The following is an 18,132-nucleotide window of genomic DNA, read 5'->3' as shown; positions in this document are numbered from 1 at the left end:
GTAAAGTAAAAAATATAATTAAATTTTAAAAAATAAAGAAAAAAATCAGTTTATATGTTCAGACTAAAATTTTATTACCATAAAGTATAAAGACTAGTATAGCTACCACATAACATTATGCGATAAGTAAAAATAGAAATAAAGTTGTATAGCATTGTGAAATCAAGATAATCTTTTCTTTTTTTCCTTTCTTTTAGTATTTAATTGTAGTTTTTATTTATTTTTCTTAAACTTTATTCTAAAAAACAAAGATAAAAGAAAAAAATTTAAACATTTTTGCATAAATGTATACAAATACAATTGTGTCAGTACATGGCTTTGTTTTTCTTTTTTCTAAGGTTTGATAATCTGCATGAAGGTCTTACTAGTTACAATGAGCAAAAAGTACATGTTAAACAGGGTATAACCCAGAATTAGTCAAAGTTTTCTTGGTGTGTAAGGATTGAACATGACTTTTTGTTTTGTTTTCTTTTTTTCTTGAACTTCACACAGTCTGTGAGTTTTTTCTGGGGCAGTCCGAGCCTCTGGGGTTAACATCCCGCTATCAGTGACTGCATATTATGTCTGTTCTTTTGTGACAGGGTTATCTCACTCAGGATGATATTCTCTAGATGCAACCATTTCCTTAAGAATTTGGATAAGTCATTGTAGTAGTAGTACTCCATTGTGTAAATGTACCAAAATTTTTGTATCCATTCATCTACTGAAGGACATCTGGGTTCTTTCCAGCTTCTGGCTATTATAAATAGAGCTGCTATGAACATTGTGATGCATGTATCTTTGTTCTATATTGGAGTGTCTCTGGGGTATATGCCTAGAAGTGGAATAGCTGGATCTTCAGGTAGTACTATGTCCAATTTTTTGAGGATTCGACAGACTGATTTCCAGAGTGGTTGTATCAGTTTACAACCCCACCAACAGTGAAGTGGTCCTCTTTCTCCACAACCTTGCCAGCATCTGCTGTCATCTGAGCTTTGTATCTTGGCCAGTATGACTGGTGTGAGGTGGAATCTCAGGGTTGTTTTGACTTGCATTTCCTTGATGGCTAAGGATGTCTAGCACTTCCTTAGATGTTTCTCAGCCATTTTATATTCCTCAATTGAGAACATTTTGTTTAGCTTTGTACCCCATTTTTTAATAGGGTTGTTTGATTCTCTGGTGTCTAGCTTTTTGAGTTCTTAGTATACCTTGTATATTAGGCCTCTATCTAATGTGGAGTTGGTAAAGATCTTTTCCCACTCTGTTGGCAACCGTTTTGTTTCCTTGACAGTGTCTTTAGCCTTACAGAAACTTTGCAATCTCATTAAGTCCCATTTGTCAATCTTTGACCTTAGAGCTTGAGCCATTGGTGTTTTGTTCAGAAAATTTTCTCCTGTGCCTATGTGTTCTAAGGTTGTCCTACTTTCTCTTCTAATACTTTCAATGTATCTGGTTTAATGTGGAGATCTTTGATCCACTTACACTTGAGCTTTATAAAAGGAGATAAGAAAGGGTCTATTTTCATTCGTTTGCATGCTGAGTCCCAGTTAGACCAGCATCATTTGTTGAATAAGCTGTCCTTTTTCCATTGAATGTTTACAGCTCCTTTGTCAAAAATGAGGTGACCATATACATGAGGGCTCATTTCAAGATCTTCTATTCTATTCCATTGATCCACGTGCCTATTTCTGTACCAGTACCATGCAGTTTTCACCAGAATTGCTTTGTAATATAGCTTGAGGTCAGGGACAGTGATTTCCGCAGATGTTTTCTTGTTGTTGAGGATGGATTTTGCTATTCTAGGTCTGTTGTTATTCCAGATAAAATTGCACATTGCTCTTTCTAACTCAATGAAGAACTGGGTTGGAATTTTCATGGGGATTGCATTGAATCTGTAGATTGCTTTTGATAGGATGGCCATTTTTAAAAAGTTGATCCTTCCAATCCATGAGCACGTGAGATCTTTCAATTTTCTGAGATCTTACTCAATTTCCTTCTTTAGAGGTTTGAAGTTCTTGTCATACAGGTCCTTCACTTGCTTAGTTAGAGTCACACCAAGGTATTTTATAGTTTTTGTGACTATTGTGAAGGGTATCTTTTCTCTAATTTCTTTCTCCACATGTTGATCCTTTGAATATATAGGAAGGTTACTGATTTGTTTGAGTTAATTTTGAATCCAGCCACTTCGCTGAACTTGTTTATCAGCTGTACAAGTTCTCTGGTGGAATTTGTGGGGTCACTTAAGTACACTATCATGTCATCTGCAAAGTGTGATTTTTTCACCTCTTCCTTTCCAATTTGTATCCCTTTGATCTCATTTTGCTGTCTAATTGTTCTAGCCAGGACTTCCAGTACTATGTTGAATAGGTAGGGGGAGAGTGGGCAGCCTTGTCGAGTCCCTGATTTTAGTGGGATTGCTTCAAGTTTCTCACCATTTATTTTGATGTTGGCTGTTGGTTTGCTGTATATTGCTTTTATTATGTTTAGGTATGGACCTTGGATTCCTGTTCTTTTCAGGACTTTTAACATGAAGGGGAGTTTAATTTTGTCAAATGCTTTCTCAGCATCTAGTGAAATGACCATGTGATTTTGTTCTTTGAGTTTTTTATATGGTAGATTACACGGATGGATTTCCTTATATTAAACCATCCCTGCAGCCCAGGGATGAAGCCTACATGGTCATGGTGAATGATCGTTCTGATGTATTCTTGGATTCGGTTTGCAAGGATTTTGTTGAGTATTTTTGCATCAATGTTCATAAGTGAGATTGGTCTGAAGTTCTCTTTCCTTGTAGGGTCTTTGTGTGGTTTAGGAACGAGTGTTATTGAAGCCTCAAAAAATGTGTTAGGTAGTATTCCATCTGATTCGCTCTTGTGGAATAGTTTGGAGAGTATTGGTGTTATATCTGCAATAAATGTCTGATAAAATTCTGCACTGAACCCATCTGGACCTGGGCTTTTTTTGGTTGGGAGGCTTATGATGAATGCTTCTATTTCTTTAGGTGTTATGGGATTATTTAGATGGTTTACCTGGTCCTGGTTTAACTTTAGGATCTTGTATCTATCTAGGAATTCATCCATTTCCTCCAGAATTTCCAGCTTTGTTGAGTATAGGCTTTTGTAGTAGGATCTGATGATTTCTTGAATTTCCTCAGTTTCAGTTGTTATGTCTTCACTTTCCTTTCTGATTTTGTTAATTTGTATACTCTCTCTTTGTCCTATAGTTAGTCTGGCTAGGGGTTTATCAATCTTGTTGATTTTCTCAAAGAACCAGCTCTAGGTTTTGTTGATTCTTTCGATGGTTCTTTTTGTTTCTATTTGGTCTATTTCTGCCCTAATTTTGATTATTTCTTGCAGTCTCCTCCTCTTGGGTATATCTGCTTCCTTTTGTTCTAGAGCTTTTAGCTGTGCTGTAAAGGTGCTGATGTATGCTCTCTCCAGTTTCTTTTTGGAAGCGCTCAGGGCTATCAGTTTTCTTCTCAGTACTGCTTCCGTTGTATCCCATAGGTTTGGGTAGGTTGTGTTTTCGTTTTCATTGAATTTTAGAAAATCCTTAATTTCTTTTTTTATTTCTTCTTTGACCCTGCTATCTCTTGTAGTCTATTGGAAATGCTTGCTTCTCTGACTCCTGATTTCTTTTTAGGTGTTCTACCTCTAGGGTTATCTCTTTTAGTGTTTTCTTTATTGTGTCAATTTCAGTTTTAAATTCCTTCTTCTATTCCTTCATCTCTTTGGTTCTGTTTTCCTCTAGTTCTTTGAGTTTTTTGAGTGTTTTTCTTGTTTCCTCTTTAAAAGCTTCTGATTCTTTTTGCTTTTCCTCCCGTTCTTGTTTAAGGGTCTCTATCATCGTCTTGAGGTATGATTTTAGGTCTGTGTCTTTTTTTTCTGGAATGTTTGGCATTCAGCTGTTTGCTGTGATGGTAGAGCTGGGTACTGGTGTTGCCAGGTTGTCTTGGTTTCCTTGGGATATGCTCCTTCTCTTTCCTCTTGCCATCTTGTTGTCAGTGATATGTTCTTGCCTTTCCCTTGTACCTGGTCTGTGTCCCTGGATCTCTACTAGTTTAGGTGGCAGATGGTCCGAGCCTTGTTCTGTGCCCCAATCCCGCCGGGTGGGAACGGAGGTCCCAATGCTGGGTTCCTGGTCCATGGATAGGCAGGGCAGGGGCGCGCTTTCCTTGCACACTCGGCAGAGATCTCTCTGTTCCCTGGCTGCTCAGATCCCTTTCTTACCAGTCTTTTCAATATAATCTTTTCTTTATGTGCCTTTATTACCTATAATCCATCCCCAAAAGACAATAGGCTAAGAGTTGTAATTAGAATATAGAGCTTATTACTTCTGTAAAATAGATGGAATTCTTTTTCTTTCATATTAAAGCAACGGCTAAATAAAATCTATAAGGTATAAAAATATCTTTAAAAATTTAGAAGTATTAATGCCACAGTTTGAAGGATCCTAACTTTGACTCTTTAATCAGTTTCTTACCATTTAAACAATGTATAGTAGCCTGGCAGTGGTAGTGCACAACTTTAATCCTAGCACTCAGGAGGCAGAGACAGGCATATCTCTGTGAGTTCCAGGCCAGCCTGGTGTATAGAGATAGTTCTAGTACAACCAAGGCATACAAAGAAATCCTGTCTTGAAAAAACAAACAAACAAACCAAAAAATCAAAAATAACAAAAAGTAACCAACAAAACAAACGAAATGCAGTATACTGTAAAGAATGTAATCTTGATGAAACAGAGGTTTGATATTTTTCTTCAGATTCTAGAAAGCTATCTCCAGGCATCAGAATGACATGTCTAATAAAATAGATTTATTTGCTGGGCTCTTTGACTACCATATACCCTGAAAATAATTGATACCAAAGGCTCAAATTTTCATTCCTCATCACCAATGATCTGCATGTATATTGCCACTGTTCTAGAACAGGATGGTAACATGTGCTTGGTTCCAAGTGAGAAAAGAATGAAAACTCTTTGATAGGTACCTCTTATGTCTTACCCTACAAAATTTTCCCTTAATAATTTTAATCTATATTACCTCCCTGTATAAATAATAACTATAACACATTTCACTGAGTTCTGTGAATCCTTGTGAATTAGTACATGGTGTAAGGAATCACTTGAAATTTAAGTATTCCTCAGCGAGGCTCATATTTTGGAATATTTCAACTTTTCAGCTGGCTGGAAAAAAAAAAGAAAAAAAAAGCCTCACGCTTGAAAATAGGATCTTCCGAAGGTCTGTGAGTTGTCAGCACAACCTATACATGTATGTTGTATTAGAGCTCTACTTATATATTTACTTTTCTAACTCCTGGGCATGACTACATATTCAGGAAGAAAAGCTATGTAAACTTATCTATTGCTGACATGGATGCATGCAGCACAATAACGTCATTCTGCAAATTCAAGGGTATGTAATAAAGTAAAATATGTCTACATCCATCCAAAAACCCTCCTAGGATTAGAAATTGTCTGTGATCATACACACTCTGTATGATTAAATTGGCTACATGGGCAAAAGAGGTTGAGTGGATATGAGCTTCGTATATGAAAGCAAGATAGCCTGACTTACAATATATTCATCTTGCACCCTTTGAGGCATAAAATGCCAACAATAACTGTTCTATCTATCAAAACAAACAAACAAACAAACAAACCAGAAACCATAAACACTAATATACTGAAGGGGGAAAGGACTACATACATTAAGATTGATGTTGGCAACTGCTGAGGATAAAAATAGTGTTAGCATTTCATCCTAGGAATAATAACTTGGATAATAAAAAAAAATACTTCACACTTTTGTATTTCTCTTTACAGGGAAAAATTATAAAGGACTCTTATATGCTTTTATGAGAGTCACATCACATTCCATATGGGAGGGCAGATGAATAAGGAACATTCTTACTAGTTGGATTTCTTCACTTTTCCCAGGAAAGGGGTACTTGGACAAAGACACTCATAACTATTCTTTGCTAATCTGACACAGTGGGCACAGCACAGTGGGTGTCAGAATAGGAGACAAATTCTAAACAAAAGGATGTTTAATTTGGGGGGGGGTCAGAATTCCCAATGTTTGCTTTTGCCTTTACTACATCTTGACAAGCCAGACTTGACAGTGGATGCTACTATACAGCGTATTTGGAAAGACAGTCCATTAGCTCTTTATCTGTGTAACCCTACCGTATGAACAGGAGTGCACTGAGTGTGAGGTATTATCAGGTGTTTCTATTCTATATCATGAATGCCTCACTGAGGACAGTTATATGTAGCTCAATTAAAAAGACATGACTTCCTTAAAACCTTTATTTATTTTTTTTAAATGATTGTGTGGTTCTTGAATGTGAATTTCCTAGATAATAGTGTCTTGCTGCAATATAAAATGTTAGACCAATATAGCACTAATTGTCAAAGATGTAAAACTTTGGATGGGTATAAATGAAAGGAGGAATAGAAGCCAAAAGTGTAAGAACTAAAGAAAAATTATGTAATACAGAGAATTTTATATTAAAGTATTAAAAAGGCTCAAAACAAGACAGATAATGCTTAATATCACAAGTATAATGAATACTTGAAATGGTAAAGCCACATACTGCTGAACAAATATTTGGAAACTGATAAGACTAAAAAGCTGAACAACATTACTCTAGAAGACATTCTGGTCATCTGATATAATGATGCATTTCTCTATTACTGTGAAGAGAACTATTGTAGAGGAATTTTAATCCAGCAACATGGCTGACCCGATCACATCCAAAGACCTAGGCCAATGTGATCCAGCTGAAATGCAGAAACACCCTTAGTATACACCTTTAATCCCTCTATCTGGAATTCTTTACTAGACATATTTAATCCCAAACAATGTTGTCTAATTGAGAGACAAAGTGACAAATCTGAGAATGGTTTAACAGAATGATTCAGAGATACAGATAGCATGGTGTCTTAGTCAGGGTTTTTATTCCTGCACAAATATCATGACCAAGAAGCAAGTTGGGGAGGAAAGGGTTTATTCAGCTTATACTTCCATATCGCTGTTCATCACCAGAGGAAATCAGGACTGGAACTCAAGCAGGACAGAAAGCAGGAGCTGATGCAGAGGTCATGGAGGGATGTCACTTACTGGCTTGCTTCCCATGGCTTGCTCAGCTTGTTTTCTTATAAAACCCAGGGCTACCAGCCCAGGGATGGCACCACCCACAATAGGCTGGGCCCTCAGCCCCTGATCACTAGTTGAGAAAATGCCTCACAGCTGGATCTCATGGAGACATTTCCTCAACTGAGGCTCCTTTCTCAGTGAAAACACCAGCTCCTGTAAGTTGACACAAAACCAGCCAGTACACATGGTATGTACTTACTAATAAGTGGTATTAGCCAAAAAAAAGCACAGAATACCCAGGACACAACCCATAGGACTCAAGAAAGCTAACAACCTGAAGGACTCAAGTGAGGATGCCTTAATTCCACTTAGGAGGGAAAAGAAAGCAGTCATGTGGAGGGTGGGCAGAGAAAGAGACCTTGGTGAGAGAGAGTATAGGGGTTGGTGTGGGGGACAGGACTAAAGCCCAGAGGGCCAGCAGAAAGATTGGAAATAGGCAACCTCTGGTGGTAGGAGGCAGGTAGAATGCACAGGAGACCTGGGAAGTTAAAGACTCAAAGGAAGGGACCTTAGATGAAGTGCCCTATAATGGGGAGGGGAAACTTGTTGAATTCACCTTCAGTGGAGGAACAGGATGGATTCAAGTGGAGGGATGGGATTGCCATCCTACAGTCAAAAGCTCTGACCCAGAATTGTTCCTGTATGAAGGAACTGCAGGGGAGAAGAGCATGAGAGAAATGAGATCCAGTAACAGGCCCAAACTGGGACCCAACTCAAGGGGAAGCCTGGGGCCTTGATAATGTTACTGATGCTGATACTGTTCCTGATGCTGATACTATTACTCATGCTTGCAGACATGGGCCTAGCATGGTTGCTCTCTGAGAGGCCAAAAAAGTAGCCAAAATAGTCAGCTGGTAATGGATAGAAGACCCAACCAATGGAAGGAAGCTGGGAACCCCTGTGGTTGAATTGGAGAAAAGCTGGAAGAACCTGACAAGGAGTGTGACCCTAGAAGAACAGCAGAATCAACTGATCTGGATCACGAGATTTCTCAGACACTGAGCCACCAACCAGGCAGGATACACCAGCTGATATGAGACCTTTGACACATATACAGCAGAGGACTGCCTGGTTTGGCCTTAGTGAGAGAAGATGCACCTAACCCTCAAGAGAGTTGAGTGGAGAGGCCTTGTGGGTGGGGGTGGTGACATCCTCTAGAAGATAGGGTGGGGGTGTGGTTGGTGAAAAGATGTATAGGATGGGGAGTGGTGGTGGCAGGTAGACCTGGAGGGGGATTAAGTCTGGAGTGTAAAAGAGGATTTAAAAAAATTTTTTTAAAAAAATAACAGGAAGAGAAAACTCAGTTCAGTCAATTCAGAAGAATGGAGTTCAGATGAGTGGAGTTAAGTTTAGTGAGTCAATGTAGTGGTGCAGTATAGTAGACTTCAATGGAGTCAAAAGAGGCAGTTAAAGCCAGAGAATAAGAAGGAGCCAGAAGATGAGAACAAATTGTCAGAGATAGTTTGAGACCAAACAGAGCAATTCAGTGAGAAGCTGAGAAAAGCCAGATTAAATCAGTCAGCTAGGAGAGGAGTTTGAGCCAGAAGAGCTGAGCTGAACCAGTCAGCCAGAGTTCAGAAATGACTAGAAAGGATGTTTACTTAGTAGTAAGGCTCCCAGATGACAATTACATCTGGCAGATAAAAGTTACTTTTACAAACTCCAGAATTTAGTATTTTGCTGACCTTACTGTAATTCAGTATCTTTGGACTTCATTTCCAGTTGTACCATTTTATATTTAGATATGCTATAATGGCATTGCTATTGCTATAGCAGTACTGACATTTAAATACAAAGTAAATTAAAGCCTTCTTAGGCTGTAAAAGAAAAAGAAAATGATTGACCAATAAACAGAATATCTTTAAAGGATAGGTTACATGTTTCTCTGAATCTAACCATATTTCATGTTCCTACTTACAAATCAGGCATATACTCTTTAATATATTGCTGAGTTAAGTGATATAAATGTTAGAGAAATATAACTGTTGAGTAATGTTAATTGTTCAGTAAAAGTCCTTACCAAAGACCACAACATACCATACCATATGTAATGCAGGATTAATTATTGCACAGAAAGAGTCTAGTCTTGTCTTTAGCTACTAGAAGGAAGACTTCTAGTAAACTAAGCTGTCTGAGAGTGTTCCTGTTTGCCAGAGGACTTCCTGTTTGCCTAACAATGTGAATTACAATGCAGGTTTGGCATTGCTTTGCCTCTGAAAGATACTGAAGACTAAAGAGATAAAGACCAAATTCAGCCATGTAGACAGCTATGTGAACAGCCATGTAGACATAAGTTAAAAAGAAAAAACAAATACAACAAACATAATAGCTCAAATTAGACTCTCTGATTGGCAATATTCTAGTGCACTGTCACAATAGAGTATTATGGAAACAAATTCATGAATACACAGGAAGAAAACAATGGAAGCTGTATATGGGGCATGTTTACACAGACCCCAATCTACTTCTCTTGGTTCATTTTAATCTGTAATTTTTCCTTCTATAAATAATAACTGTATGTATATAATGTTAGTAAGTCATATGATTTTTTTTCTAATGATTTTTTCCTAATTCTATGAATTACAAAACTGAGGGTGCTGTTTGGGAATATCCTGAATTTGTGATTAGTGTAAGCAGTGAGCTGCTTTTTAGTATATTCAGTTTTTAGGTTGTTTATTCTTATCTTTGAACAGATGGTTAAAAGTCCATTCACTAAACATATAATGTAAAGAATGCTTACCTGAGATCCTTTCTTGCTACCAGGTAGGTTAATTATCAGAGTTTTTCCCCTTATTCCACACACTGGTCTGAAAAGAAAGAGAAAGAAGATTGAATAATGAATTATGACAAATATTTAACAAAGGCCAAACCTACTGTAAATATATGAGGGAAACTATTATAGAAATAAAATGTTACAATAAGAGATTAGAAATTGTTATACAAATTGGACATTCTAACTGATGTTTTCATAACAGTGGTTAGAGCAATAGATTTTAAAAAAGAACTGAACATGGTATGAGAATAAAGTACTTATTTTAAAATAATCTGACCTTTGTACAACAGCCTTTTTAATTTTACCTTCTATAAATTTTAAAAATTTAAAGACACAATTCATTAATATGTATAATGTAGTAATACTGATGTTCAAAAGTCTAAATCAGAAAGCATTTAAGAACTGGATGAGACTTGATTTGTACTTTAACTTCTCAGTAAGTTTAGAAAGTAAATTTCACAAATGAATTGCTGCTGTGAAAAAAAAAAAGCAAAAAACTTAGTCATACATAGACCATTGAAAGTAACAAGTTTGCTCATGTAACTACTAAGATTTTAATGCATAGTATCAAACCTTTAAAAAATATCAAGTACTGACAAAAATGTATTTATATACTTTTATGCAAAAATGCTTAAAATCTGCATATTTATCTTTGTTCTATAAAATAAAGTTGTTCAATTTATAAAAAAAGAAAGAACAATTTTTTAATATAGAAAGGTCTTTGAAGGATCATTTCCAATTTCTTTAAAAAATGTTTTACTTCTGAGATTATTTAATTATAATACTTATCCCACCCCCAATTCCCTTTCTTCCCTTGAGCCATCCCTCATGCCTCCTCTCTACTTTCCTTCGAATTCATAGTCTTTTTTTCTCTTTTTTCTGCTTCTCCTGTATGGTATGTGCCTGGATGCTGCCATGCTACTGCCTTGATGATAATGGACTGAAACACTAAACCTGTAAACCAGCCCCAATTAAATGTTGTTGTTATAAGAGTTGCCTTGGTCATGGTGTCTGTTCCCAGCAGTAAAATCCTAACTAAGAAAGAACTTGGTACCAGGAGCAAAGTATTGCTGTGGTAGGCCCGACTATGCTTTGGTTTGGAAGAATGTGCATTTTGGAAATCAGTAGTATGCTTTAAGTGGGGCTTAGTGGGCTATCCCAGTCAGGATATAAAAGACTTTGCTGCTGAGACTTCTATATCTTCATCTGGACACATCTAGAATACTGGCTCCCAAGTGGTTAGAATGAGGGTCTTATTTCCCATCCCTACAATGACAAACCAACAAGGCCACACCTACTCCAACAAGGTCACACATCCTAGTAGTGACTTCCGAGGTCAAACATATGTCCTTCACTACATTCCATTCCCTTAACATATTTAACTCCTTGAACACAGGATTCAGCTCTATACATTTCACTTCCTGGTGCCCATTTATTACTTTCAACCATATGTTTTATATTTTTTCCTTTCTCAGATTAGTCCTTTTCATTATAACCCTCTTCATAAGACTAAAGCAGAGGACCTCAGCATATATATTGTAAAGGACTACTTGGTCTGATCTTAGTGGGAGAGGATGTGTTTAATCCCCTAGAGACTTAAAGATCTAGGGAAAGGGGATACCTGGTGGTGGGTGAGGGGGCAAGCACCCTTTCAGAGGCAAGGGGGAGGAGAAATGGAAATGAGTAACTATGGTAGGGGAGAAGCAATGACTAGAATGTAAATAAATAAAATAATTTAAAGCAGAGAACAAAGTCTCTGTTGAGCTTTTTGAGACTTCCTTTGTCAATTCAATTAATATAAATCTCTTTGGCCTTATGTAGACTCTTAAGGCAAGGGCAAAAAACAACCATATTCTTCACCAAAATACCACACAAGCACTCTCTAGATAACATACTGAAAATCTTTTCCACTGAAACCACTTGGGCCAGGTCTGTACAAGTACAATCCAGAAATGAGGGCACATTTGTAATCCAGATACTGGGGCTGAGAGTCTTTGTCTTTTGATCCAAATCATGAGTGGCCAGGAGAAGTTTAGGCCCAGGCATGGTGGTATGATTCTTTATTCCCAGCATAGAGGAGAAAGAGCCATGGAGATCTCTCTGTTCAAGGTCAATTTACAGACCAAGTTCCAGTACAGCCAAGTTTAGGTAATGAGAAAGTTGGAAAACAGAAAGCTGGCAATAAAATAACAGGGGCCATGTTCTAGCCCCATCAAAGAGAACTTGATTGCTTTGGCTATGTGACTCTGGGTTTAGAGTCAAAGATAGAAAGAACTACTGTGGCAATTTATCTTGGTTAACTGGAGCTAAGGAATTAGTGGTGATTAAGAAGAGACAAGCATCACTGAGGTGAAATTTTCTAAATAATATTTTCTGAGAGCATAAAGAAGCTGTGTTCGAGAGAGAGCCAAGGTCGTACCTCATGCTGCAGCTGGACTTGGTAATGTATAAGAATCACCCAAACTTACTGGTCTGAAGGTCTGAAGGGATAATGGAGAGGCTTAGCAATGTGAGAAGCAATTGGAAGGTACTAATGAAGGTATAGCCTCAGTTGCAGTTGATTGCCTAGGACTGAAGGGTCATACAAAGAAGTTGAAGTTTGGCATCCTGAAGAGAGTTTACAGGTGGAGCCTCCTTGTAGCAGAAGACTCTAGAAAATGCCAATATCATGGGATGACCTACAAAAACAGCAGCAGCAGTAGAATGGAGTCAACCAGAGCCTAGAGTGCTACAGAGGGCAGATCTGGAGAAGTGACCTAAGCCCTTTGGAGAAGTTCAGAAGATCATGTGTAGATTCCAGACATCAGAAATTTAAAGCTAATTTGGAGGCTCAAGATGTTAAAGGTGACAGAGCAGCAGGATACCTGCAGAGAAAAGATGTAAACAGGGAGGGAAACTAGGATAGGAGAAAAGTTTGTTGTAGTCAACAAAGATGAAAAAAGTTGGAGACCTGAAGACTGCTTTGATATTAAGCATGGAGAGAGAGAGTTCAGAGTATGCCCGGCTGGTTTCTGGTCTTGCTTTGAAAATTATAGTTAAGAGATTATATGAATCTAAGAAAAGGCTTTGAACTTTTAACATTGTTGAGACTGCTATATACAACAGGCACTTTGTTTTTTTTTCTAATAAATTGAACAACTTTATTTTAAAAAAGATAAATATACAGATTTTAAGTATTTTTGCATAAAAGTATATGAAAATATTTTTCAGTACTTGATTTTTTAAAGGTTTGATATTGTGCATTAAAATCTTACTAGTTACAATGAGCATAAAGTACACGTAAAAAAAAGCTGTAACCTGGAAATAGTCAAAGTTTTCATAGTGTGTAAATATTAAGCATAATGGGTTTTCATTTTCTTTGTTTTTTTTTTTTTTTCCCTCGAACTTGATGTAGTCTGTGAGTTGTTTCTGGGGTGTTCAGAGCTTTCTAGGGTTAGTATCCAATTATCAGTGGCTGCATATTATGTCTGTTCTTTTGTGACTGGGTTATCTCACTCAGGATGATATTCTCTAGATGCATCCATTTTCTTAAGAATTTCATAAAGTCATTGTTTCTGATAGCTGAGTAGTACTCCATTGTGTAAATGTACCACAATTTTTTGTATCCATTTATCTACTGAAGGACATCTGGATTCTTTCCAGCTCCTGGCGATTATAAATAGGGCTGCTATGAACATTGTGGTGCATGAGTATGTTGGAGCTTCTCTGGGGTATATGCCCAGAAGTGGAAAACTGGGTCTTCAGGTAGTATTATGTCCAATTTTCTGAGGAATCACCAGACTGATTTCCAGAGTGGTTGTACCAGTTTACAACCCCACCAAAAATGGAGAAGTGTTCCTTTTTCTCCACATCCTCCCCAGCATCTGCTGTCATCTAAATTTTGATCTTAGCAATTCTGGTTGTAGTGAGGTGGAATCTCAGGGTTGTTTTGATTTGCATTTCACTGAAGGTTAATGATGTCGAGCACTTCCTTAGATGCTTCTCAGCTGTTCGATATTCCTCAATTGAGAACTTTTTGTTTAGCTCTGTACCCCATTTTTAAATAACAACAGGCACTTTGAAGGTTGGACTAAGTGTATTTTTTATTATGCTATCTCTAATGCTTGAAGGCTTAAGTCCTTATTGCTGACTTCTAAAACTTGTTCTATGGTGTAGTTAATCAAAATTACATCATAACTTTTATCATTAAAACTCTACTGGCTGGTTTTGTGTCAACTTGATACAAGCTGTAGTTTTCACAGAGAGAGGAGCCTCAGTTGAGGAAATGCCTCCATGAGATCCAGTTATAAGACATTTTCTCAACTAGTGAGCAAGGGGAAAGGGCCCAGTCCATTGTGGGTGGTGCCATCTCTGGGCTGGTAGACCTGGGTTCTGTAAGAAAGCTGAGCAAGCCAGGGGAAGCAAGCCAGTAAGTAACATCCCTCCATGGCTTCTGTACCAGCTCCTGCTTCCTGACCTGCTTGAGTTCTAGTCCTGACTTTCTTTGGTGATGAACAGCAATTTGGAAATTTTTAAGCTGAATAAACCTCTTCTTCCCCAACTTGCTTCTTGGTCAAGATGTTTTATACAGAAACAGAAACCTTGATTTAGACAAAACCTTTTTTTGAGACTGCCATTGGGACCCACAACCTGTCCACAGTGAGTTGAGCACCTAGGAGCACGAGGGACAAGCTCCAGTCAGAGACTACAAGACCAACTAACATCACAGATAACAAGATAACAAGACACAAGCACAAGGACCTAAGCAACAGAAACCAAGACAATCTGGCATCATCAGAAGCCACCAGAAAAACAGGATTTGGACTTAAAATCATACTTCATGATGTTGATAGATGGCTTCAAGGAGGACATGAAAAACTCCCTTAAAGAAATATAGGAGAACACAAATACAAGAAACAAACAAAAAATCACTTAAAGAGCTACAGAAAAACAACCAAACAGGTGAAAGAATCAAAAACAAAATAAAACAAACAAAAAACATTCAGTATCTAAACATGGAAATAGAAACAATAAAGAAATTACAAAAAGACACAACCCTGGATATAGAATAACTAGGAAAGAGATCAGGGGTCTTAGATGCAAGCACCACCAACAGAATATAAGAGATAGACAAGAGGTTATAAGGTTTAAATGATTGCATAAAAACATTGACACAATAGTCAAATAAAATGCAAAAAGCAAAACGCTCCTAACCCAAAACAGCACACAATAAAGTCCTAGCAAGAGCAATAAGACAACAAAACAGTGTGTCTGGACAAAAATTGGAAAAAACAAGTCAAAATATCACTATTTGCAGATGATACAACAATAATTAAGTGACCTAAAAATTTCCACCAGAGAACTACAACAGATAAACAACTTCAGCAAAGTGGTTGGATATAAAATTAGATAAAACAAATCAGTAGCCTTCCTCTCCTCAAAGGATAAATAGGCTGAGAAAGAAATTAGAGATTCAATGTAATGCCCAACAACATTCCAACTTCATAGAGTTTGAAAGAGCAGTTTGCAAATTCATTTGAAATAACAAAAAAAAAAAAAAAAAAAAAAACAAGGATAGCAAAAACCATCCTTAACAACAAAAGAACTTTCAGGGTAATCACCATCCCTTACCTCAAGCTGTATTACAGATCAATCATGAAAAGAACTGCATGGTATTGGTATAGAGACAGGCAGGTAGATCAATAGAATAGAACTAAAGACCCAGAAATGAACCTGCACACCTCTGGTCACTTGATCTTTGCCAAAAAACTAAAACCATTTAGTGGAAAAAAGGTAGCATCTTCAACAAATGGTGCTGGTTCTACTGGCAGGCAGCATGTAAAAGAAGGCAAATAGATCCTTTCTTGTCTCCTTGAACAAAACTCAAGTCCATGTGGATCAAAGAAGCCTACATAAAACCAGCTACACTGAAACTAATAAAAGAGAAAGTGGGGAAGGGCTTAGATCACATAGGCACAGGAGAAAAATGACCTGAATAAAACACCAATGGCTTATGCTCTAAGATCTACAATTGACAATTGGGACCCCATAAAACTGCAAAGTTTCTGTAAGGCAAAGGACATTGTCAATAGGACAAAATCGTACCCAACAAATTGGAAAAAGATCTTTACCAATCCTACATTCAACAGAGGGCTAATATCTAATACATACAAAAAACTCAAGATGTTAGACCCCAGAAAATCAAATAATCCTGTTAAAAATGGGTTACAGAGATAAACAAAAATTCTCACTGAGGAATGGCTGAGAAGCACCCAAAGAAATGTTCAACATTTTTAGTCATCAGGGAAATGCAAATCAAAACAACCCTGATATTCCAATTCACACCAGTCATAATGGTACCTGACAACCCAGCTGTACCACTCCTGGGCATATATCAAAAATATATTCCAACATGTAACAATGATACATGCTCCACCATGTTCATATACCCTTATTTACACTAGCCGGAAGCAGCAAAAAACACAGATGCCATTCAACAGAGGAAGGGAGACAAAAAAATGTGGTACATTTACACAATGAAGTGCTATTCAGCTATTAAAAAATATTACTTTGCATTTCTGATCCAAAGGGAGAGAACACCGGGAGTTCTTGGAGTGCAGGGAACACAGTGCTCTCTGGAAAAGGGTCCTTTTCAGCCTACAGTGAGGGCCAGGTCTCCACCATTAGGATTCAGAAGGAGGCTGAGCTCCCAGATCAGATGCACAGGCGCCATTTCACCTGGACCAAGGGAGAATCTCAAACACAGGTCTGCTGGCTGTCCAGCAAGGAAATACTAGGAGTTCTCAGAGAGCAGGGAGCATGGTGCTCTCTGAAAAAAAAAAGTCATATTTGATGGAAGATAGAGAGCTGCATCTCCATCATTAGGACTCAGGACCTGCAGGCAGAGGACTGAGTTTCCAGATCAGTCTCACAAGAGCTCTCACACTTGAGCCCACAAAGACAGAACTGAGTCATTGCCACCAGAACAAAAAGTTGAACACCCAGGAGCAATCTCCCTCCTAAGCCAATGGGCCTTCAGACCCACAGGAGAGAAAAGCACCAGTCAGAAACAAAAAGATCACCTACAATCACCAACTACAAGATGGCATGAGGAAAGCACAAGAACCCAAGAAATGGAAACCATGAAAACCTGGCAACATCAGAACCCAGTTCTCCCACCATAGGAAGTAGCAGATTTTCCATAACGAAAGAAGAACAAGATTTAGACTTAAAATCATACTTCATGCTGATGATGTAGATCTTTGAGAAGCTCTCTTGAATAACTCCCTTAAACAGTAGAACCAGGAGAAATCACTAACGGAACTACAGAAAAACATAAACAAGTGAAGGATTTGAAAGTGGAAATAAATACAATAAAAAAATCACAAAAAGTGACAACCCTGGATATAGAAAACATAAGAAAGAAATCTGGAGTCATAGATACAAACATCACCAACAGAACACAAGAGATGGAAGAGAGGATCTCAGGGATAGAAGACAACAAGAAAAGATAGACAAAAAAGTAAAAGAAGATGCAAAAAACAAAAAGTTCAAAACCGAAAATGTCCAGAAGATCCAGGACACAATGAGAAGATCGAACCAAAGAATAATAGGTGTAGAAAAGGATGAAGAATATTAACTAAAAGGCAGAGTAATATCTTCAACAAAATCATAGAAAAAAACTTCCCTACCCTTAAGTATGCTATGACCATGAACATACAAGAAGACTATAGAACTCCACACAAAGACACTACAAAGAAAGAGAACATCAGACCAATTTCTCTCATGAACATTGATGCAATATATATATATATATATATATATATATATATATATATATATATATATATATATATAAAATTCTTGCAAACAGAATCCTAGAACACATCAAATGATCAGTTACCATGATCAAGTAGGCTTTATCCCAGGGATTCAAGGATGGTTCAATATATTGAAATCCATCAAAATAATCCACCATATAAACAAAATAAAAGAATAAAAACACATGATCATCTTATTAGATGCTGAAAAAGCATTTGATAAAATTAAACACCCCATTCATGTTAAAATTCTTGGAAAGAGCAGAAATCCAAGGCCCATACCTAAACACAGTAAGAGCAATATACAGCAAACCAGTAGCCAGCATTAAATTAATGAATGAGAAACTTGAAACAATCACACTAAAATAAGAACTAGACAAGACTGCCCACTCTCCCCCTACCTATTCAATATAGTACTGGAA

General features: G+C 37.4%; 1 protein-coding gene across 8 annotated transcripts in view; it reads right to left on the bottom strand.

Annotated features, from left to right (window-relative positions):
* Nucleotides 1–18,132, bottom strand: part of GPHN (gephyrin) — a 448,543-nt gene that overhangs the window by 212,302 nt on the left and 218,109 nt on the right. For all 8 annotated transcript variants that reach the window (XM_080942493.1, XM_080942494.1, XM_080942495.1 and 5 more), the window contains one exon: nt 9,879–9,945. In XM_080942493.1, coding sequence (XP_080798619.1) covers nt 9,879–9,945 — 67 coding nt within the window. The remainder of the gene's footprint in view (nt 1–9,878; nt 9,946–18,132) is intronic.

Source organism: Micromys minutus (assembly GCF_963924665.1).
Source record: "Micromys minutus genome assembly, chromosome: 1".
NCBI lineage: Eukaryota > Metazoa > Chordata > Mammalia > Rodentia > Muridae > Micromys > Micromys minutus.
Note: the sequence above shows the minus strand (reverse complement) of the source record. Positions and strands in the feature narration are given on the sequence as shown.